Source organism: Tyto alba, unplaced genomic scaffold (assembly GCF_018691265.1).
Source record: "Tyto alba isolate M040663 unplaced genomic scaffold, T.alba_DEE_v4.0 Super-Scaffold_1, whole genome shotgun sequence".
In the NCBI taxonomy this organism is placed as follows: Eukaryota; Metazoa; Chordata; class Aves; order Strigiformes; family Tytonidae; genus Tyto; species Tyto alba.
Window position 1 is genome coordinate 10,111,506 of NW_024881261.1, and position 23,542 is coordinate 10,135,047.

General features: G+C 36.6%; 1 protein-coding gene across 2 annotated transcripts in view; it reads left to right on the plus strand.

Annotated features, from left to right (window-relative positions):
* LOC104357889 (nebulin related anchoring protein) overlaps positions 1–23,542 on the plus strand; it is a 52,480-nt gene that overhangs the window by 11,447 nt on the left and 17,491 nt on the right. For both annotated transcript variants that reach the window (XM_009963394.3, XM_032988637.2), the window contains exons 10-26: positions 241–345; positions 2,238–2,354; positions 4,103–4,207; positions 5,142–5,249; positions 5,949–6,053; positions 8,457–8,555; positions 9,060–9,164; positions 10,740–10,847; positions 11,673–11,774; positions 12,271–12,468; positions 12,688–12,792; positions 15,049–15,147; positions 17,206–17,310; positions 17,770–17,877; positions 18,470–18,781; positions 19,848–19,952; positions 22,123–22,221. In XM_009963394.3, the coding sequence (XP_009961696.2) occupies positions 241–345; positions 2,238–2,354; positions 4,103–4,207; positions 5,142–5,249; positions 5,949–6,053; positions 8,457–8,555; positions 9,060–9,164; positions 10,740–10,847; positions 11,673–11,774; positions 12,271–12,468; positions 12,688–12,792; positions 15,049–15,147; positions 17,206–17,310; positions 17,770–17,877; positions 18,470–18,781; positions 19,848–19,952; positions 22,123–22,221 (2,085 nt within the window). The remainder of the gene's footprint in view (positions 1–240; positions 346–2,237; positions 2,355–4,102; positions 4,208–5,141; positions 5,250–5,948; positions 6,054–8,456; positions 8,556–9,059; positions 9,165–10,739; positions 10,848–11,672; positions 11,775–12,270; positions 12,469–12,687; positions 12,793–15,048; positions 15,148–17,205; positions 17,311–17,769; positions 17,878–18,469; positions 18,782–19,847; positions 19,953–22,122; positions 22,222–23,542) is intronic.

The following is a 23,542-nucleotide window of genomic DNA, read 5'->3' on the forward strand; positions in this document are numbered from 1 at the left end:
GACCACAGCTGATTTCTACCTAAATTTCTCTTGCAATGCAACACAAATAATTTTACAGGCACAGTTAATTTAATGGGTGATATTATTCTTACAGTTTGTTACTTTAATCTCTTTTTCATAAAAAATAAAATAAAATGAAGGAAAGGACTTTTCTACTAACAAGGAATATTGGGCTTTGTGAAATCACCCATGGGCCCGCATGCTCGTGTATGACGAGTAAACATTCTGAATTTTCTTCAGGATTATATGGATGGGTATGAAGAACGGAAAGGGAAAGGAAGCTTTCCTGCTATGATCACTCCAGCTTATCAAAATGCCAAGAAAGCAAATGAGTTGGCAAGTGATGTAAGTATGAAACCTGAATCAATACAATTCATAAACAATTATAACCAGCAGTTTGTCAAAGCAGTGCCTGGGAGGACAATACTAAAATTACACTTGAGAAGTAAACAACGACATTTCACTGCGTTGCTGGGAACTGGGTGGATCAGGGGATTAATAATATCCATTAATAGAAGGGGACACAGCTCCAACTTGCATGAGGGAGGAGATGGATGTAGCAACTAACAGGGATCCCTACTGTTAGGTTAACCCTCCTGGCAAATCTGCACCTGTATTATTAATGAAACCTTCAACTGACTTAATCATCCTGTGGACTGCAGTGGTATTCCCAGTAGTGAATAAATAGAGGATGAATGAGCTGAACTGGTTTTGATATTTTGATATATCATGCCTCTAGCGCAAAGCAAGTCATATGGAGGAAAAGGAACTATAGAGTACAACACTGTCACTTCACAAGACTGAGCTTATTTGTAGGCTGAGGATTTTTAGTTTTGGGTGGTTAAGCTAAAGAATCTGCAAAAGAGGTGCTGATTTGTGGTTCTTGCATGTGGTCCATTGATTAAAGAGCCTCAGTCCTATCTGAGGAGACCATTTCTAGTAGTGACAAAAAATGGGTCAGTCTGTAGGTCACTACCCTGTGGCTGCTGTGAAGTGTTCCTGCGAGTGACAACCTTCATAGTGTGGACACCTATCCCTTATGGGGCTGTCTGAGCTGCTGGGCTCTGTCTGTTTTCTGGGGAGTTAATGGATGGTTGAGTCTTCAGCTTGTACTAGCCTGGACTAGACACTAGCAGTAAACTGGAGTGAAAGAATCGTCATACTCTATTACCTGAGCCTATGGCTGAGAGAATATAAAAAACCTGAAACCTTCAGTGCCAAGTCCCTATTTTGATGAGAAACTCAGTGATCCTCTGTTTAAACAGGGAATATTTAACCTTTCAAGATAATGATGTCAGTTTCGTAGGTTTGCAAAATGCTAATGATTAGTAGTTCCCTTATTAATTTGTAATACCTGGAATGTGGAGAAGGGTTGGTTCATGTAAGCAACATTTACACACTAGAGTGCTTATCAAGCTGCTTCATATCTTTAAAGCCTGAGAAATTGTGTAGACTTGGAAAATAAAAACCCCAAACACTTTGTACTTCAACATGTTTAAAATAATTTGTTATTTTGTGCATTATGAATCTGATTTTTGAAGCAGTAACATAAGATGAAGCACATAAGCATCTACTTGTGTGCAAAAAATATTGAAATATATTTCCAACAGGGTTGTTGCTGGACAAAGTTTGGCAGAAGGCAAATATAAATATTATTTCTCTTCACCCATCCAAGCTCAATTTCAGTTAACAACCTGATGCCTAAATTAAATTAACAGATCCTTTATTTCAATCTTGGTTTGGTAGTGAAATATAATTCTCTTAAAAACATTATAAGTGCAAAAAGATACAGCTTTTTTAAAAAGCTGGTTTCTATGAAAGGAAAAGTTCACAGAGCACTTGATGACTATCTGTAATTCTCCAAAAGTCTAAAATTAAATTACTGAGAATTATCTTCAGTATTAGAAGAGCACACAAGCTCCAACCAGTCACTAGCCAAGAATCTGCTATTTATCTGTTCAAGCTATGAACAGCCACCAGTGCTGTTCAATCTATGTAAAAAATGGATTAAAAAAAATGCTGTCTAGTGAAGTGGCTTGACAGGGGTTGTTAGGGCTGTGATTTTATATGTGGTCTATTTCGGGAAGTAACAATTTGCTGTGTTTCAACTTAGCAAGTTCTATTTGCTTATCAAAGCAAGAATAGGAAAAATCTTATCCCAATTCATGAAGCCAGTCTAAATAGAAATGGTGAAAATGGTAGACATCTATTTTATAATTTTTCCTACTTCTTTTCAGATAAAGTACAAGAAAGATCTTTCCAAGATGAAAGGTGCAGCTCACTTTCACTCCCTAACGGCTGAAGATAACTTAGTCCTTAAACAAGCCCAAAGTGTTAACAAGCTTGTCAGTGAGGTAAGGGGTTGAATCGATCTGTTAACAAGTTTAAGAGCAGCTCACACAAACATTTGTGTCTGATGGGTAAGGACTACAAATATAAAAAACTGTGTTCTTATTGCCACATATGTAACAAAAATGATCTGTATATAGCACAGTAACTGGAGAGAAAGGTGCAAGAACAGATCTTCAGGTGCTGTCATCAGGCACTTCCAATGATCTGCGTGAAAGTATGGGAAATTAACCCCAGAAGAGCAGTTCTAATTCTGGCCACATGAAGAATAGAAACCTAAAAATCCCAACCCTGAATTGTGCTCTTAATGTGCTGTGAAGTTATAATCATAGACACTTTAACATGACTTGTGTGAGTACCTTAGAGTCTTTCAAAGAATGTTCTACCGACAATTAAAAAATAATACCAACAGAGCAAAAATTTGTACTATTCTGCTAATGCAGGTTTCTATTTTCTTCCATCATGTGAAAGACTGTGAGTTACTGATAATGCATTCTTCTGCTTGGAAAGGGAAGATTGCTAGGGAATTCTCAGTAGATTCTGATTTATTAATTTATTTATAGTGTCATATCAGCTATCAAGCTATTAATAAATGTGAGTTTCTAGAGCTTCCCCATGGCAGTTTAAAAACTTATACACTTGAGATGTCAAAGTATAAAACCTTCAATAATGACAACCCCCTGGAAGTAGGACTGGAAGGCGCCTCCTGGGCCAATGATTCCCAGCTCCTGCAATTTCGGCACAGTATTTTATAATCTGCTGCCTCTAATTTCTATTCTACATTTATTTCTGTCCACTTTATTACTATTGTGTTTTGTGCCAACAATGCCCTTTAGTTTAAAAAGTTCTTCTCCCTGCATGATTACCTTTCTGAGTTGTTTACAAACAGATAGCATTTTCTTCTCTCTGCCTTTATTTTCCTAGGCTAAGCAAGCCAAATTCTTGTAATCTCTCAGTCTTTCACTGCAGCTGTTACAGGCTGAGTGCATGTTCCTTAAACAGGAATGACTGTAAGAGTACGTAAGTTCTTGATGAGGTCTTGCTGGAACCTGGTACATAGGACACACACTTCTCAATGCCTGCTCAAAAGTCTCTTGCTTTTGCTTTGGACTGCATTTACCTTTCTCATGGCCGTGTTACTTTGGCATCTCACCACCTTTCTGTGGTCAGCCTACATATGAACACTTTCTTAGCATTTCCAGGTGATGAGCTCTTATAGCTGAAATTTTTATGACTACTCCCTATGTATATTAACCTCTACATTGCTGAATTTAGTCTCATTTCTATTACCTCTTTTAATATCACCCCCAACATTCCTACTTCAGAGCAAAGATACTTAATGAAAATATTAAACTAGTTCTGTTTAAACATACTCTGAAGAATTCTGGTAAACTTCCTCCTGTTCAATCCTTCCTGAAAAATATCCATTGCTTTTTCTACTTTAATTTGTTCCACACTCACCTTAAAATTCCATCATAGATCCTTGTTTTTATTAATAATTTTCCTCATGGCACTCTCATACACGTTGCTGATGTCCAAATGAATGAAATAGATTGCATTTCTTTTGTCTATGAAATGAGAACTGAGTATATGAAAATCATCTTCATATTCGTTTTCATCATATGCTATCTGATGAAAGCCATGTATCAAAATCTCTGAACAATGGGTCTGGCTAATAAAAAGTGTGTGGAGGAACTTGGCAAGCAGGTTGAGGTTTTACCCTATATTTCTCTTATGTACTTTTGTCACTAAGGTGGAATATAAGAAGGATCTTGGAAACAACAGAGGCTACAGCATGAACTACTGTGATACTCCACAATTCAAGAATGTGAGCAAGATCTCAAAATTCACCAGTGATGTAAGTTTTTCAGTACCTTGTGTGTGGCTTGCTTACCCTGGCAGCTTCTGGAATCACAAGTCATCTCTACGTGTGTTTCAAATAAGCATGCACTGGGAATTTGTTTATAACTGATTTTGACCCATGTCTGTATAGCACCTATCCTAGTCTGTCCTGACGGATAACAGGGGTTCATTTTATATAAGATTATGAAAAGAACTGTTATGATATATGGAAGAGAGGATACTTATGATGGACTGCTAATCTGACCAAGTAGCTGTCAGTTGTTACTGTTACCTATCATAATTACTACTTATTTCATTGTGTATATCCATTTCCTGACTGGAAAGGTTGGCAGAAGATAGTTTAGCAGAGTTAATGTCAGAGAGAAACACATTTACTGTGTGAAAGTAATCAGTATTAATAATTATACCGATTGTATCTCATGATTGCTTTATACTGCTTGCTATTATTCCCTGAAATACAGGAGTAGTAAATCTTTTGCCATACAGATGAGATAGTAGAGTGGTTAATTTATCTCGTTGTCAAACTCCCTACTCTGGGCTTGGTGAAAGCTGCACCAAAACAGTCCAGTTTTGGTAGATGATTGTTTTCATTTGTTAATGTACAAATAATGCTTCCCTGATACTTCATTCTAATATTTATTTCTAATGAAATAATATGCAGCAATAGAATGCAGATGTATCTGCTTTATGTGGCATCCAGGTGAACTGAAGAATATGTAAATGACATCTTGCAAAATAGGAAACTCACAGAGGGTTTTAGGTTTTATTTTTTGAAGTAGTAAGGTTGTTGCAGTCTCATGAGTTTCTGTAGAGATGCAACACTAGTAGACCACAGCTGTAATAATTTGTCTCACTGCTATAACATACAGAAACTCATAGAAAAACGAAATATATTTTCTCAGAGTATTTCTGCTTTTTTTTTTGTACAGCTTAAATACAAAGAAACCTACCAGAACCAGATGAAAGGTCATTATGTAGGTATTGGCATGGACAAGCGAATGCTACATGCCATGAAAGTCGGCAGCTTGGCAAGCAATGTAAGTATTTTTTAATCACATTTACATGGCTGTTGCCTTCTTGTCTTTAAGTTTTTCCAGAATTAAGTTGGTAGAAAACTTTGCATCATATTGTATTGGTGAAGGATAGATACGTTGAGAAGAGGGGAAATTCTGAAAACCCTTTTGCACTGGTTTATAGCTCACTATGTAGATGAAGTTAAAATAAGCAAATTCAGTGATCTGGCAACATACTGAGCTCGTTCAGTTTTCTTTGACATCAGTGGGATGCTGGAGGTTGCTTGCCACCACCGCCAGGGTCAGACCTTTGCTGAAAAAAGTCTCTTTAATGAAGATTTCTGGGTTCCAATTTCATGTATTCTGTTAGTCAAGAAGCTATTTCATTACATGTCTTTCCTTCAAGTATGTTATTTACAAATCTGTAAGAAGCTTGAGAACTAAGCAGAAAGATAAAAGAGATGTGTCATAGGTGGAAGTTAAGTTAATGCTCCCACTGTTGGCATTGGATTAATTGAGGAGCTGAAAAAGAATCAATTAGTGGCTAAACTATGCAAATAATTTCGTTTTCTTTGTCACTCATGACATTGAACTTACTTTGTTTCCTGCATTTAATATTAATATTATTGTTTCTCCTTTCCTCTTGACTGATAATTATTCAAACATATGACAGCTTAAAAAAAAAAAGTGATTTTTTTTTTTTTTCTTCTCCCTCTGTTTCAGATAGCCTATAAATCTGATTACAAACATGATGCTGTTGACTACAATTACCCAGCTACTCTCACGCCTTCATATCAGACAACAAGGAAGTTGGTCCCTTTGAAAGATGTAAATAATTCTGTGGTTTTTTTTTTTCCTATGACTTGCATGGTTCATTGTCTCTCTGTAAAAGAGATTGTGATAGATTGCTTCTGTCAAATGATGATTTAATCATGGGAGCAAACAGCTAGAGATAACAAAGTTAAGGCAAAAAATTGCAGGGAGTCAAGAAAACTTAGAGGTACAGAAAGTGCTGCCACCTCCTGGCATTGCCTTCAGTTCAGCACAGATTGTACAACGATGTGAAATGAGTCAGTTCTGCCCTATCCCTAGTCTGTGTTGCAAAATGTCTCACCATCCTGGGCAGCTTCAACATCAGAATTAAGCACTGAAAGGACAGGGAGAGTTAAATAAGCTTCTCATCATTTGTGAATTCCCTGAAGATAGGTGTTCCCCTTTGAAGGGGAATTAATTGGTCACATAACCTTCCTTATGCCTATGGTCCATGTGAGAGAGGTGCCTTCTGTGCATGGGCTTGAGTTACTGATAGAACAAGGTGAAGAAATTTGTATACTGCTGTGGTTACATATACTCTACAGATAAATGCAGGACATCAGGCTACCTGTAAAGGGTACCCTACTTTCACCGCTCCCAAGCATTAAAGGCTTTGATTGACCTCATCTAGCATTGGGAACTTAACCTTTGCCTTAGGAGCACAGTCACCAGGCTTTACTTATAAAATCAAGAGGAAGAGAGCAGCACTTTTGCAGGGCATTTCTGACTACCAAAGATGTATATAACCTGTCTTTCCATTGAAATGGCAAGAAAGCAGGGGTAAGAAGCTTTAGAGAGGCCATTAACATTACATGAGATTTATCTGGGCCTAAATGGCTCTTCCAAGAAAGAGAGAGTAGCATGAAGAGGTAGAATTGAGAACCCTGATGTTTTTGAGGAAGTATTTGATATGCTTCTGCTGTAAGAAGCACTATTGCCTCTTCAGCAGTAATTTCATCTCTGTCTTTGAAAAAGCTTAAAAAAGTAAAGCTCAGTGTTTGATTGCTTAGTGTGTGAAAGAGCTGTATTCTTAAAGAGTTCAAAGTAAGCATGAATTCATGTCCAAAATGTACAAATTAGTTCTACCCACTCTAAACATTTCAGCACTTTGCGTGGCTCTACAATTCACACTCAGCATCTGGGTCTGGAGCATGTGAATCAATTGGACACAGGCACTCAGTAACACTATTCATGATCATCATCTAGTAGTTTGAAACAGTCCCAGGACTCATCTGCTCACTAATAACCAACATATTTCCTTTGAACTCTTTAAGAATACAACTCTCTCACACTAAGCAATCGTAAGTAGCAATAAATACATGATTTCAGTAAAAAATAAATTATCCCTTTCTGTAGAATGAAAATTCTCTCTGTCTGTAAAGAAGCAAATTAGCTGTTTTATGTACCTTAATAACTTTTGACCTGTGAGATAATTCAGGCCTTTTTCCCTATTTTTTGTCATGGCAGAAAGAACAAGTTTACGTGACAATACCCAAGATAAGAAGGTTCTCATTAAAACAGTTGCAGTAACACAAAGTCTCTAGAAGTATACTCCACTTTACTGGAAAAAAGTGCTCTTAAGAAACTAGTTTTAAGCAATGTGATTTACAATGTTTGCAAAGTGGTGATTAACTACAGTGAATATTAATTAAAGCCTACAGAGAACAGTAATTGTGTCCTGCAGTGTAGCACTGAGTCCTTTGGCAGTAATGGGTTTGAAAGAAAATGTAACTGATTTTTTTATCTTGCATAATTCGGGGATTTAATATGTTTATTTTATATCTTATTATTGCTGCTACCATGTTAACATGTTAAGAATTTAGTGGGCTTCAATCCTATCAATGGCTGACATTAAAATTACTTATTTTGTACCATAAATATATATTTTTCTTCTCTCATCATCCACACAAAACTCAGGGAAATGCTGTGATTAATTGTTACATTAAAACTCAGTAAAGACAAAGTGTAAGAGAGTTCACTTGCTCTGTGCAGCATTACACTGGACAGACCTCTTAATAAGACAGTTACAATGTTCCTTTACAAAGATAGTCTGATAAAGATAAAAATAATCTAAGTGATGGTTAAGAATGTCAATTTTATAGGAATGGTTTGGGGAGACAAGCTGAAACGTCATCTTTTTAAGAATTTGTGGTTTTGAGGGGGAAACGTTATAAGTGAAGTTCATTTTCAAAGTGGAATAAAAACTGTGACCTCAGAATAGGAAATTTTCAGAGCATTAAGTCAGATCTCATCCAAGATATCCTGGCATTTTTCCTCACCTCAGTTTATCGTGGTTTAAGTAATGATTTATCCAGAGTACTAGCTAACAAAACTTTCTCTACCCAATCTCTCATTTTTCAATCTGAACATTTCTTCCTTTATTAAATATTTTTTTTATATTATTCTATCTTAAATTAGGTAAACTACAGGCAAAGCATAGACAAGCTGAAGTACAGCTCTGTTGCCACTACTCCACAAATTGCTCAAGCCAAAATAAATGCACAGCAGCTCAGTGATGTAAGTTCTGTCATAATTAGCTACCATTGTTTATTAAAATGATGAGATAATTTCATTTGTAGCACTTAAATGTTTTTATTCTTGATAGTTCATCAGATTTATAACCAAAGTAAGAATACAAATTGAATGAAATCACTTCCAAAAATGTGGCAAGCATACCAGGAGATCTAATATTTTCCTCCATTTTTAAGATTTGTATTAGTGTGCTTTGTTAGGGATTTATCTTCTGCGTATTTATTAATACATATTCTTATTTAATATATTTTCTACTTACAGATAATCAGTAACTATTCTATTTATAGAATAATTATTCTACTTCCTAGTACCGAGGTAAAAGTTATAATTGCCTTATTGCCCTCATATTTATGTCAGCCATACCTATGAGTGTATCTATAACATATGGCACTAATAGCCTGAAAGTCAACAGCAGTCAATCAGTGTAACAGTCATATTTTTAGTGAGTTAAAAATAACTGAGTTTGTTGACTTTTTCAATATATGGCAGGTGAACTACCGAGCCCAGTATGAGAAGACAAAAACAAATTACACTCTACCTCAGGACGTACCTCAGTTAGTCAAGGCAAAATCCAATGCTGAATTATACAGTGAGGTAAGCCAAGTGATGTGGAAATACTGGTATTCATGGTGTTGTTTATAGACAGAAATGAATTTAAAGATGATGATGACACTGTTTCTGGAAGCGTTAGGCATTTATCATCTGTCTTTACTAAACAGCATGAAATATGGTAACCAGAATAGATAGGGGATACAATCTCAAGTACAGTGGAATCGCTAGACAATTTTTTCCAAGATCTTTTCAGACTATTTGATTTTTTTTAGTAAATGAGTGTTCACTTCACAAAATTAACTGCTTCTGAGGTGGTATTTGTGTGAGGAACCAACATTTGCACTGTTCTAATAGCTCAAAGCCCACTGAAGTCAATGGAAAGAAACAGCAAATTCAGTGAACTTAGATCAAGCCCAGTGTTGCTGCCATTCATAATTAATGACATTATGTAGTGATTTACTTAGAGACCTCAGTGTTAATATCAAGCACTTGCAGGAAAAGTTTAACTTCTATTTAATTTTTAAAGTGTTTTTCAGACCTTCATTGTTGTAGATAATTTTGGAGGGAAAAAAGCCCAACAAGACAAATAAATGCAAAAGCAGAAAAAAACTCCAGACTTATTACTGGTGTGACTGTTATTTTTGAACCAGTTTCATAATTTTTCATCATTGTGAGTTGGCATTACTGCAAGTTTTTCCTGGCATATTCATACCTTGTTATCTTCCCCTAAATTTTATTTGAGTTGCATTGGTGGAGTGTTGTGGAGCAGCACTTTTTGTGGCTATGTGTTGGGATGCATGCTCATTGTTAGATACTGGTAAAATATAACCGTATGAAAAGCCAAATCCAGAAATCAGGGCTTCCTGGATACTTCATTAGGTGCATTGCATGAAGGCATACTAGATCCTGCTCCAATGGAATTTCAAATGGAACCTTGAAAAAGAGCTTAAAGAACTAGTGCTTTAACTTTCATTAACTTTCAAAAGTTAAGCGTGTGATTTTCATGCATTTCATCTACATTTGTGATATAGTGTGGCTCATGAGCACGCTTTTGAAGCAAATCTGATCATAAGGGTTGCTTCACAGAGCTTTGCTTCATATTGTGGGGTGGTCTTGGAGCACATGTGCTGGACTCCTGAATGCAGCCAAATGGAAAGATGCTCTACAGCAGCTCACATAAAGAACTGCAACTACAAGCAGGAGTTCAGTGCATGGGGCCTGACTAGCTCTAGTTTGGTGGGGTGGGAAGAAAAATCCTGAAATGAGTAGTGTGATGTCTGATTCTGAGCACCAGCTGTTCTGCCCTATAGATTTGCGTATGTAGATGTAACCACAGGCACTTTTGAGAAGCCTTCCTTCCCCCATGCCTGCTTATAATTGAGAGCTAGTAGTGCATGTTCTGGGATTTAAAGTGCCTGTAAACTCTGAGAATAAAATTCTTGACTCAATCTGGCCAATTAATTAGCTCAAAATGATAATGAACTCTGATTTAAGAAGGTTCCGGTTTGTGGACTGAGCATATTTATACTTCTGGTTTACTCTTAGTAATTTTCATGTTCGTTTGAAGATCCTGTGTGTTTATGTGTTACTGACATGTTGCTGTCTTTCCTTTCTCAGGTTAAGTACAAAGAAAACTGGGAGAAGAGTAAGGGCCTGGGCTTTGAAATGAAACTTGATTCTCTGCCTTTACTTGCTGCCAAAGCTTCAAGGGATCTTGCCAGTGATGTATGTTATATTTAATTACCTAGGAATTATTCTTTATATAAGTTGCTATAGCACAGGGAAATAAAGCTTAGCTCACTTCATCAGGACTTGTAAGTCCTGCATTTGTCTGTCCATCTTTCTAAACGACTGGTGAACAGTTGGAAGCTTTCCCAGACTCTGCTATGAAATTTTACTCTGAAAATTATTTTTTTAAATACAAGTGTACAGAAGGAAGCAAAATATGCAAAATAACCTCATAGTAAAATTCAATGTTTTGAATTTTTTATAGCCTCAAAAATACTGTTATATGCATTCCCTTTGCAGTGGATTATTTCTTTAGTCTGATTTAACATGAACACATGTATATAAAAAAATTTCCAAGCAAACTCTTTTTAAACAACTTATCTCATGATTCTTAACCTGTGGAGAGGCAGAAAAGGAAAAAGCTTTTCCTGAATCCAGAGTGTGTTCAGCAATGATGGTGATTCGGAAATCCCTCCTCATTAAGAAAATAAAATCTTGAATTCCTTGCTTTGTTTTTAAATGATTGATTTCTTATCTTTTGCTTTAAGAACCAGATAATTTAACTAATCAGAAAATTTTAAGTTTATAAGCATGTCCACCTCAGAGGAGTAAGCCTTAAACAATGAGGTTAAAGACAACATAAATGAGACCAGCCTTGCACCTTTGCAAATTTCTGAAAAAATTTGGGAAATCTGAAGTGACAAAGTGATAATCAGACTAAGCCCTTGTAAATTTTGACCATCCAAATCACCAGTGAAAAATATATTGCTTATATCTTGGGTAATTGGAAATGTGCTTTGACTTACACTATTTATTTCACAGATTAAATATAAAGAAGAATATGAAAAAACAAAAGGAAAAGCAATTGGAACAAAAGATACAAGGCTTTTGCACTCTCTGCAGGTGGCCAAGATGAGTAGTGAGGTAAATCATTTATTTATCTTACTCAAAAGGTGTTATTCATAATTATGAATCTTTCAGCAACAATATGCAACCTACCACCTTTACTGCTTTCAGTAGAAGAAATTCTTGGAAATGTTTAACAAAAATCACTTTCCTTCCTAAGTCTGTTAATCTGCAGTGATTTCACAGTATTTTTGTTCTCATAGGGAATTTTGGTTTGATGATGTCCTTATTTTGGAGCAGGAAAAAAACATCCTATTAAAGCCCCAATATAAACACTTCTACATAAAACTTTCAAGCAGTTTAAAAGTAAGATGTACTGTAATAGAGGAGATGTCTCTAGAGTCTGCAAAACTCATCATGCCATCTGTTTTGTGGATCCCTCACAGGACCAGATTTCTACATGTGTTTTTTGCATAATCTGCATAAGGACTCAAATATGAATGGAGATTTAAGATAGCTTTAACTTTGCAATACACTGATACAGACAACTTATTTTCATTCCTTCTATTTCTAGATTGCCTACAAAAAAGATTTTGAGGAGAGTAAGACCCATTTCCATCTGCCTATGGATATGATAAACCTGAGACATGCTAAGAAGGCCCAGGCACTTGCTAGTGACTTAGATTATAGAAAGAGCCTCCACGAATACACAGTGGTTCCAGAGGATATGAAGACCAAATGGGCAAAGAAGGCCTATGATCTCCAGAGTGATGTAAGACAATGTATACTCAGCCTATTACAAGCAGTACGAGTGTTTATAGATGTTTTCAGTTTGATATTAATTCTTGTTTCATATGAACGCTGTTTGATTTGCACTATAACTTTTTAAAATGTCTTTGCAATGTCTTTAAAACTCTAAAGGGTTCACATATTCACAGACAAACATTGTACCCATGTTCCCCATGCCAATAAATGTAATTTTCCTTTACAGCTTAGATATAGGGCAGATCTGATGTGGATGAAAGGAGCTGGCTGTATCACAGAAGGAAGTCTTAATATACAACAAGCCAAAAAGGCAGGAGATTTGGTCAGTGAGGTAAGCAAAGTGCTCAGGCTTCTGTCTGTTGTATATTCAAAGGTTTATGCACACTCATTCCACTACATTATGTGGAATAGGTAAAGAATTCCTAATACGGAAAATCTGAGAAATGGAAGAACTGATGGATGCCATTTAGTTATTGTGAAGTTTAGGAGATCCTGGGTTAGAAGTTAAAAATATGTTTTCCCATCATATGATTATTGTGTCAAGTTTCTGAAGCAGAAGTCCCTATAACTGTGCTTCCACCTCTTCATTCACTTGCCCATTTTGCAGAGCGGCATTGAAAGGAATTAGAATTTCCTGTGGTACATGCTACATGAAGTTTAAGGAACAGCGTTGAAAAATTAGACATTTGTTAGCCATGTTTGGAAATTTCCTTGCTCTTTGGCAAATAAGGGCTGTGACTTTACTGGCAGCTTCAGCTTGTGCTGTTTTCTTTTCTTTTGATTAATTCATGGTTTTGCACTGCCATTAACATTATGGAAGTATACTTCCTCAGCTGCTTAGCTATGGTTGAGTCATCTCACTAGTGCTAGGAAACCTAGAGGACAGGTAGAAGAATAAGTATGGGGAAGTTTAACAAGAAGGATAAAATCCCACTTTGTGCTGGAGGAAGGAACAGAAGCCAGTTAGTTACTGGAGATCACATGCTCTGATACCTTGGGTCTCTAACATCCTCTCACTGCTCCTGCAAGGGATAAAAATACATCTTAGAAACAGAAGAGCAGCTACTCACAGATCTATCATCTTGCTAGGAATAGACTGATATCTGCTGCTGTGGTATGTTGTAGTAATAATCACTTCCACAAATATTTAATCCATAATGATCCGCCTTTTCATTCTAGTGCTGCGTAAGGCCAAGAGATGGCTGACAGTCACTTAAACTGGAGACTGGTGGATATTATTTTAGAGATCTCTGTTGCCATATAGAGCCTGGTATTTTGTCATTTCTTTGCAGAATGTCACTACATTGTGTTCCATGCAATGTGACAAAACATGCTGCTTTTAATCTGCCTCCCTTCCTTCCAGGTTCCTAAAATAAAGCAATGAGCACCTCTTTGAAGTGCTGTATGCTTTTTTAACTTCTATTTTGTGTTCCCCTAGCACAGACCCAGCATAAAATAATCTGTTCACCCATCAGTTCAAACAGAAGGATTTCTCTCCTGAAATGCCAGATAATGAAAAAATGCATTTACACTCTTCCTACGTGGAATGCCCCACTTCCTGGTTGAACTGTTAGAATAAGAATCTCACTAAAGTATACAAGAAGTCTTAATCTCCCCTCTCATACTGTGGTCTTGAAATAGGGTGCAGCATTTCTTTGTACTGTCTCAAAGATAGAAAGAGATGGTTAGCTTGCTCTCAAATGAGTGATGCAAAAGGCTGAGGCAGAGACATGGATTCAATACAAGCCTGATCCAAAGCCTGATGAAGTCAGTGGAAGTTTTCCATTCACTTTGGTGTGTTTCAGATGTAAAATGAAAAGTAAGATGGAATAAAAGTAAGGAGTCTTATTTATTAAACTAGAAATACTAGTCTCTATGTAAATTTGTCCATTCAAATAAATTTTATATAAGTACTGGTGCCAGAGAATGAATGAAGCACGATGTTTTTTCCAACATTCAAGACTTGAGCCTTGTGGAGGCCTTTCACAGCTGTTGCTCCCAGGAAAGCTTGACTTCAGTGTCTACACTGAGCTCTCCTTTGAAAAGAACTGGCAGATGTTGGGGAAGATTTTGAATTTAAGTTACTTTTAGGACACTAAAATTGCCCATTCTAATTTAATAGATGATTTAGAAAATTTTAAATAATTTTAAAATATCTCTGTAAAATGTGTTCGGTGATTTGAACAACATACATATATGCTTGAGAAGTCTCATGTAAGAAGATGAGATAGTAATATTAACTGTGTATCTTATGAACTCTCTTGGGTTCTGACTTAAGTCATGTCCAATTTGTGAAGGACACGCATTTGTTGGTGTGCAACCTGGATCTGGTAAGATATGTAGCTAATACGTCTGGCACCAAAGAGTATCCATGCATGCAGTGTCAGCAATGATGCATTTGGCATACTCTTGCATTACCCTCCTCACCTCAAAAATGGTCATTTTGTTGATACCTGTGATAAAACTGTCTTGGGTATTTACAGGGACTTTTGGCTCTATCGGTCATCTACTTTTTGAAAGTACTACATTTTTTGGGGAAAGTAAACATTGTAGAAACTTTAGTATAACCTGCTTTACTTTGATGTAGAAAAAGTACAGACAGAAGGCTGATGCTCTGAAGTTCACCAGTGTGGCTGACAGTTCTCAGATCAAGCATGCCAAGAAAAGCCAGGAACTGCAAAGTGATGTGAGTCCTTGACTGAATTTGTCTCTTTGCAAGCAGCTTACTCATAATGTGGTCATTCCTGAGATATGCACACTGGGGTGGTGGTGGAAGAGAACCCAGTAATGAACCCTTTCAATATATGAAATTTCTTGAGATTTATTTCTAAAGGTTTTTATGTATTTATTTGTTGAATTATCTCATTGAATTCTTTGAACTAGAACAACAACAACAAAAATCAGACCCCAAGGGGAATGAGAATAGGCAAGTGAGGCTTCTCATAAACGATGCCAAAGGCCAGGGAGGGGAGTGGGGGATGCCTCTATAAGACACTCTTGGCAACAAACTTGTGGGTGGTGCAGGCTGGATTCAAGTATGACTGAAATGCGTTCATGAGAGGATACCTGAGTATTCCTGAGATGTTAATATCATCTGCATGAAAATTGGTTATCCATGAGTTAGTAAAAGTGAGGACGGAAGCTAGAAGGAAAACACAATATTCCCAGCTGATCCTCAGTGCTTCAAAGCAAGGTAGACATCAGCACAGGGACTGATACACATCCATCCCAGGTTCTGTGTTTCTCTCCACTGAGGGCCCCGTCAGAGTACTTAAAGATGTATCAGCCTTGTTAGACCACACATTCTTCAGCTATTTCTATTAAAGTACTTTAACTTCACTTACTTTACTAAGGTACTTTACTTTTTGATTCTATAATACTATGATTTAGTAAAATGATAAAATAAGAATATTTTCCCAAACTGGGTGCCTTCAGAATGCTCCCTGTTCTTCCTTGGGGCTAGGCAACCCTGGAAGATGGACTAGACTAAGCTAGACTAGACTAGAATAGAATATTTCAGTTGGAAGGGACCTACGATGGTCATCTAGTCTAACTGGCTGACCACTTCTGTGCTGAGATGGTTCTTCAAAACACCTTGGCAGTATTTACCTGACAGTGATTCACTTTTAAGTTTCCAAAAGAAGGGAAACCTGTTGTTAACATTGCTGACTGACTAATTTTGGAACAGTAGTGAGTTGACAAGTGTTTTTTTTTAATTACTTATAATATATTGTGCCTTGACATGAAGATACTGTCAGCTTCTCAGCTGTTATGTGGATGAAGCATTATTGCTTCTTGATTGGTCTTTTTCATGCAGCTACAATCTTTCCTCCTCTGCAGCAATAAAAACCTGGCACTTACTTGGATGAGTGTTGTGTGTCTCAATGATGACACCAGATTGAATCAGAGGAGAATGCTGGTCTCTCGACTCCTGTTACTTATCTCCTATGTAGTAGACAATGCTGACTTTTTCTATGTGTGTTAAAGTCAGAATAGTAACCTTGGATTTAGAACTCTATAGTAGGGATATTTTTTTTTCCTTTTTCTGTGAGAGGTAAGAAATGTAACACTTTACAAAATGGGACACCTTTTCATAGCATTTCAACAGCTCCTCCAACAGCTTTATGGGCTTCTGAAACAGAGCAGTTCATTTCTCTGTTGATGTTGCCCTGGGATATAGAATGGAGATGTTTGCTACTTGGATCATAAAAGGTCCTTGATATTTTCATTTAAAGTTGGAATGTTAGTCCTCACTGGAGTATTATGTCAGCAATTACATTTAGGTCACAAATTTTCTTTGCAGATTCAATTGCTCAGTGTTCATTTCATGCCTAAACTTCACTGTTTCTGTGTCCTATTAAAGACTTTCTTTCAACCTAAAAAGTAGCTGCAGTTTAATATGAGGTGAAATATATTCTTGCATACATTTTGTACAGAGTATGAATTACTGTCAGCTTTATAGCCAGTTAAGTAGCTAACTTTAGGAAAGAGAATTAAAACATCCTGGTATGTATGTTGTTTCACTGCTTCCCTGAAATTTAGCCATGAGCAATTTTATCAACCTGACTCTGTGGGTCAGCTTTTAAATTCATATTTGGCAAAAAGAGTCATAATGCTAAAGATTAACTCACCAAATAAATTAACCTTAACAAATCCTTGAATATTTTGTATGTTTTAATCAGTATTATTTCAACATTAAACATGGACTACTGCTTGTTAACCGTGCTTTGCTTTCTGTGGACAGGTTGCCTACAGGTCAGGAAAAGAGCAGTTTCTTCATCAGTACACCATCAGCAAAGATGATCCTGTCTTCATACTGGCCAAAGCAAATGCTGCCAACATTAGTGAGGTACTGTGTAAAACAGAGGTTTGGATTCCCTCACTCCTGTGAATAGTTGCAGCTGCTGTTGAAATGTTTGTTCTGTAGGTAAAAGTTAGGTTCTTTCTTTGAGAAGGTCCAAATGTTTTAGAAGTAAAAACTCTACATCTAAATTTAATACTTGCTCTTAATTAAATACTAGTCACATCAGCTGTTCTGAAGAGTTGTCACTTTTAGACTTTGAAGTTGTGTATTTTCCACAAGCTTCCAGATGAGTGGGACATTGGCAGAACCAGTGAGATAATGGGGTCACAGTAGCCACAGTTACAGTATATAAGTGAAGACCTCAGGATAGGATCCTTAGACATATAGTTGCTGGTCATGGAGTGTACGCTTGTCTGATGTTACTTGAGAGTTTTCACTGTAACTAAAGAACAAATAGAATATGTTGATAGTAATAAAGACACTGTGTTATTGTCATCTATTTAGAAACTCTACAAGAGTAGCTGGGAGAATCAGAAGGAAAAAGGATTTGTGCTTCGTCTGGATGCTTTGTCATTCTTGACAGCTAAGGCAAAGAGGGATCTGGCAAGTGATGTGAGTATGGATTCCATCAACCTTGTTTATTCTTAGGACAGCTGACAGTCCAGGTTGCTACCAGAGTGTTGGAGATGTGTCACATAAGTCTTAGTGCCCTGAGCCACCCTCACTTGATTCATGATGAGGAGCAATGGAGGAGTTGTCTGGGTGATTGGCACTCTGTAATTAGTCAGAACGTTTGCTCTGAGCAGCAATTCATAGTTTTTCCCCACATGCTGACTGTGTTTTCCTATTCTCATTTTGACTTGAGGGTGAATTTTACAACTCAAAATGAAGTGGAAATCTCCTGTGAAACATCATAACTTAATACATCTATGCCTGGCCAGAAAGTTCCTGAAAGAACCTTCTGACCTCAATGCTTAAAGAATGTTGTTTTTCCTAGAGAGAGCCAAAAAGAAAAGATTTCTTACAGCTTTTTGTGAACATATTATTACCGAGAAAGAGTTTATTCTTTATAAACATGAAATTTCTAAGGCATTCCAGTTCTCTTTTGCAAACTTCTTGCTTGCTTGTATTGAGGACCACTACTAGCAGAGTTGTCCATTTGGCAGCTTAGATCATTTACTCATGGTCTATTTTTTCTTCACAGATTAAATATAAGGAAGGTTATGAGAAGATGAAGGGTAAGCTGATTGGAGTAAAAGCTGTGGAGGAAGATTCTCATATGGCTCATTCCCTTCAAATGTCAAAGTTGCAGAGTGATCTGGAGTACAAGAGGGCATTTGAGGATACAAAGAATCAGTTCCAGGTCTCCATGGATATGGTTAACCTTGTCCATGCCAAAAAGGCTCAGAATTTGGCCACAGATAGAGGATACAAGACAGCTCTCCATCACTACACAGCCCTGCCTACTGACATGAAAGTGTCATGGGCCAAGTGGGCCTATGGATTACAAAGTGATGTAAGTCCAGAACTTAATTTATTTGAATACTCTCTCATTCAATCTCTTCACTTAGGGCTGAGTTTCTTCAGATGTTTATGCTTTTAATGCCATGACATGTTTATGCACCTGATTTTTCAACTATTAAACAGTCAATATTAAAAGAATAAATATTAACCACTTATTTGCTCAAGAGATAAAGTTAAAGTGTACAGTGTTTTTGAGGAGAGTTATAATCCTATTTACTAGCATGACTTCTTCAAAGACTACTTCAAATGTTAATAAAACACTAGGATTCATATATGATGTATGTTTATTTATTTTTTTTTTTAAAGTACTGTGCAGGGAGCTTAAATAATTTACGGTGATAAAATTGGTAATAAAATTCCATATGGAGACCACATGCTCAACTGTAACCATCAAATGAACTGTCTGATACTGTAAATGGTTACTATAAGTTATACTTTCCATTCGGAGGCATTAAGTCAGAATTTTTCAAGGAGACTAAGATAGGTATGTGTACAATTCTCGTTGAGGTATAACTGCTGAAACCCTCTGGCTTCTTTGAGAAATGCAGCTGTAGTGCTCGTATAAGCTTTTGGAATCCAGTAGACTGTTGGTAGGAGAGATTTTGTGAGGAACATGAGAAGTACTCTTTTATTCTTCCTTCTTAAAGACACATGGAAAAAACAAAACAAGATGCTTTCTCTCCAGTATAACAAAAAGACAGATGTTGGGAAATACTGTCATTTTATTATCATTGCAAATCATTCACGATTTTTTAAATAGTGCACTATGTACAATAAAACTGAAGTTTTTGCCATGGTAGAGTAGAAATTACAAACGACAGTAAGGTGTAGGCCACTTCTAAAAATTACCTTGCAAAGCATATTGCACAAGTGCTGGTGAGTCCTGATACTTCTATTTCATTCTGTAATTTTTTTGCTTTCCTTGCAACTGTGCAATAGTGAATAAAACAAAAGCAGACACTAATTTGACTTGGTTGTTGTTCCTGAGATGTCTGAATCCTTTAATGGCATTTTAAGTGCATGAACACCAACAATAGGACTTTTTTTTTCTTTGTCAGAACCAATACAGAGCAGATTTGAACTGGATGAAAGGAGCTGGATGGATAGCCACTGGGTCATTAAATGTGGAGCAGGCGAAGAAGGCAGGAGAACTCATTAGTGAGGTGAGATTTCATGACAGCATGTAACAGAATTTGCTGCATAATGCGTGCAAAATGTCTGTATAAAATTAAAATAATTTCCACTCAAAGGGGAAAGAAAAAGGCATACCACATGAAAGCCCTCAAAAACAGGGATAGGACTGGTAATTAGAGGGAAACCAGATACCAAACACACACCAGTAGGAGTCCATATAGCCTTTGCAAAAACAAAGTAGGTGACAAATGATATTATGAATAATAATGGCAATCAAACAGTGCTCAATTGCTACCCACTAGCCTACCTTTTTAATGAAGCAAAACAGGAGAGATGATGAAAAGATGCAGTCACTGGACCCAAAACCTTCTTTTTTAACAGATACACGTTCCTTCTTGCTCCTTTTTCATATATATTCATGTTAGCTATTGAAATTCATATAGGTATCTCTCTCTGTAGTTATCTATCAGTCCAAGTAGTTTTCATCTTTATTTCTCCCTATAACCAATATCACTTACAGGAAAAGGTGAACTCTAGAATCCTCTGTGCTAGTCCCATAAGGCCTTCAAGGAGGTTCTGGTGGAAATGGTTAAAAGATTCATAGTATTCTGTTTCTGTTTTTTCAGAGGGAGTCCTACTGGCCAAATCTACTGCAGTAGGAGATTGAATCCTGTGATTTTAGATAACCACTGGTGGTGCAGGAATCGTCTGTCCATTCACTCAATGAAATTAACAGCATAGCCACTGATGTAGTGTCTTAGAAAAATAAGGTCATCCTTTCACATGTGCCTGATTGCCAACACTATTTTTTCCCTGTGTAATCATCTACAATGGAGAAGGATGATTTTTTTAGACACAATAAACTAAATCCTCAGCTAGTGTAAAGCAAGGTAGCTTCATAAAAGCCAGTACAGCAATGCCCAGCTGGAATAGTAACTGTGAATCTGTACAGGTATACTATTTTGGTGTTATAGTAGTGAAAACTGCTGAGTAGAAATTTGCCCTGCTAGGTTGTTCATCACAACCTCTTTGTGAATACTAAATAATTTTAGATGACTATGAGCCTCCTCCCTTCTAACATCTACACAGTGACTAGCCCTTGTAATACTGCTAAAAAGCAATTGCTGGAATATAATTTATAGGAATTTTATGTAGAAATGTTCTTGTCAATTCTTATGTGTCTCTACAGCTGATCAGGACAAAGTCTAAACCACTTTTGTCCCCAGTTAAACTTAGGAAGATTGCTCATTTTTAAGGTATTTCTTTCTGAAACCAAAATATTGCTCATAAGCTTGTAATACCTTAAAAGAGTTAATGTGTTTTATATTGGTGTTTTGAGTCCCCAAATAATCAAGATGTTGCCTCAAATAGATTTATGTAGATCACAGCTCAATTTAAAGGAGAATTTCATGCCTTTAGACTCGAACACTGAGATGTAAACAATTTCCAGAAGAGCCATGAACATGCTTATTGACTTAGGAGTTCATCACAGGCATCAGGAAAATTTAATATGCACTATTTGGAGAAGAGATAAGAGTACTGATGGGTATAGGACAACCCATGAAGGAAGGGAAGCTTTTAGTGACCTGGCCATATGGAAAAAATATAATTTTGCCATCAACCAGCCTTCATCTTAATTATGTATATATAATAAGATCTCTCAGAAGCTACTATGGGTCATTTCAAGCAAGTAGAATTAATATAATTATCCAGAAGATATACCATAACAATTAGGCACAGTGTTAATAGCTGCACAGATTTCCTATAGGTGTTAGGAGGAAACCTAAACCCTTACACAATAAGTTTAATGGTTGCCATTATTAACACACCACAATTGTATATAATTTCTTGCATAAAGAAACTATAAATAAAAAATACAATCGGTCATACTGTATTTGAAGTAATCTGAAAAAGATTTTTAAATCCTTAGTCCGGGAGTATTTAGGTAGGCAGAATCTGATTTTGAATTGTTTTCCTTATATTTAGGGAGAAATACTTTAATATTAATCGGCAAAAGGTTATTGTTAAATTGAAACAAATATTAATCTGAAAGTACCTAGGACATAAAGATGAGGAAAGAGGAATAATAATTATGTTCACAAATTCACTCTAATCTCCAGCAACCTATGATTTTTCTCTTTCAAATAGCATGAAAGAGCAGCACAAAATTCACAGCTTTGATCTTTTTCTGCTCAACAGAAGAAGTACCGTCAGCATCCATATGCTTTGAAGTTTACCAGTATTAAAGACACTCCTGAGATGATCCAGGCTAGAATTAGTTATAACCAGGCTGTGGATGTAAGTTATAATGTATATACATTATGATTATAAGAGTGGTATCCTCTTTGAACGACCTGATTGAAGCACTGGCTTTCTCTCTCTTTCTCTGAGATTATCCTTGGGAACCATGAAACTTCTGTGTTCTGGTGTGGTGCATCTCACAAAGAGCATGTTTCTAACTTGGAATGGGAAGTCATAGAGATCGAACTAAAGTGAATGGGAGTTTCATGTAAAAAGGGTTTTCTGTCCAATTTTTTTTTTTCAGAAGTAAAATTTAGGAGTAAGACTGACCTTTGACCTTTAGAGCCTTTTGGCCTTTTGAGATTCATTGAGAAAGAATACATTTGGGGTTCTTTCCCCTTTTCAAACAGATCTTTCAAATTTCAGTTTCTTCATATTCTTTGAAAACAAAATGTAAGGCAGCATGATAAGGAAGAAAAAAAAAAAAATATTTCAAGCTGTCATCCTGCCGAGAGAGAAATCCAGGAGGGGTAAACCTTAAAGGGAAGAACTGAGACTGTTTGGTGTTTAAACATGTTTATTTTTAATAGAAGAGCGATTTAAAAATATTGTAGACTTAACTGGGATGATACCGAAGTGAATAATAAGCAAAAGTCACTCAAAAGAGACAAGTTTCAAACATGAGAGCATGTTTTATTGTGAAAATAGATATTTTTAAAGTGAAGAAGAAGATGAAAGACTTTGTGTAAAACACATGCTATTGTAATGCTTATAGTGTCTATGCTTTTGGTTTAATTAGTAAGATCCAAAAGGCTTACATCTTAGGCAGGATAAATATAAGTCATTTTGTTCCACTGCGTCACAGTCAAAATCAGTTTGCTGCTCTACTTCTTCACATGAGGAGTTCTCATTAATTTTCCTCTTACGGAGCCGCAATAAGAGTGGGCCTACTTGCTAAAGAAAGTGGCAGCAGGGTGAAATGGAGAGGTTCATTCTAATCTAGAGGATCTCAGACCCTCACAGAGAAAGAACAGCCTGGGAAAGGCAAGTCAGGTGGTCAAGTTGTGGGTCTTATCTGCACTCATCTGAAAATTATGGTGTCAATGTAAGAAGGAACTAAGCTAGGAAAGAAAAATAATGTGAAAGAGGTGAACAAACTCTGCATAGCTATTGTATGGGAAGTTCCAGTTAACTGCAGAGAACTCCTCTTACTTGTCTGGAGATATCCGAAAGTTAGCTAGTCCTGGGCCAACCCTATATTCCTCCTCCAAGGATTGATATGAGTAGCCTACACAGATACCTGTTTTATGATGGGATCAATCACTTTCTGGTTTGTTTTTTTTTTTTTGTATCTCTTGCATTGACTATTGAGCACCCC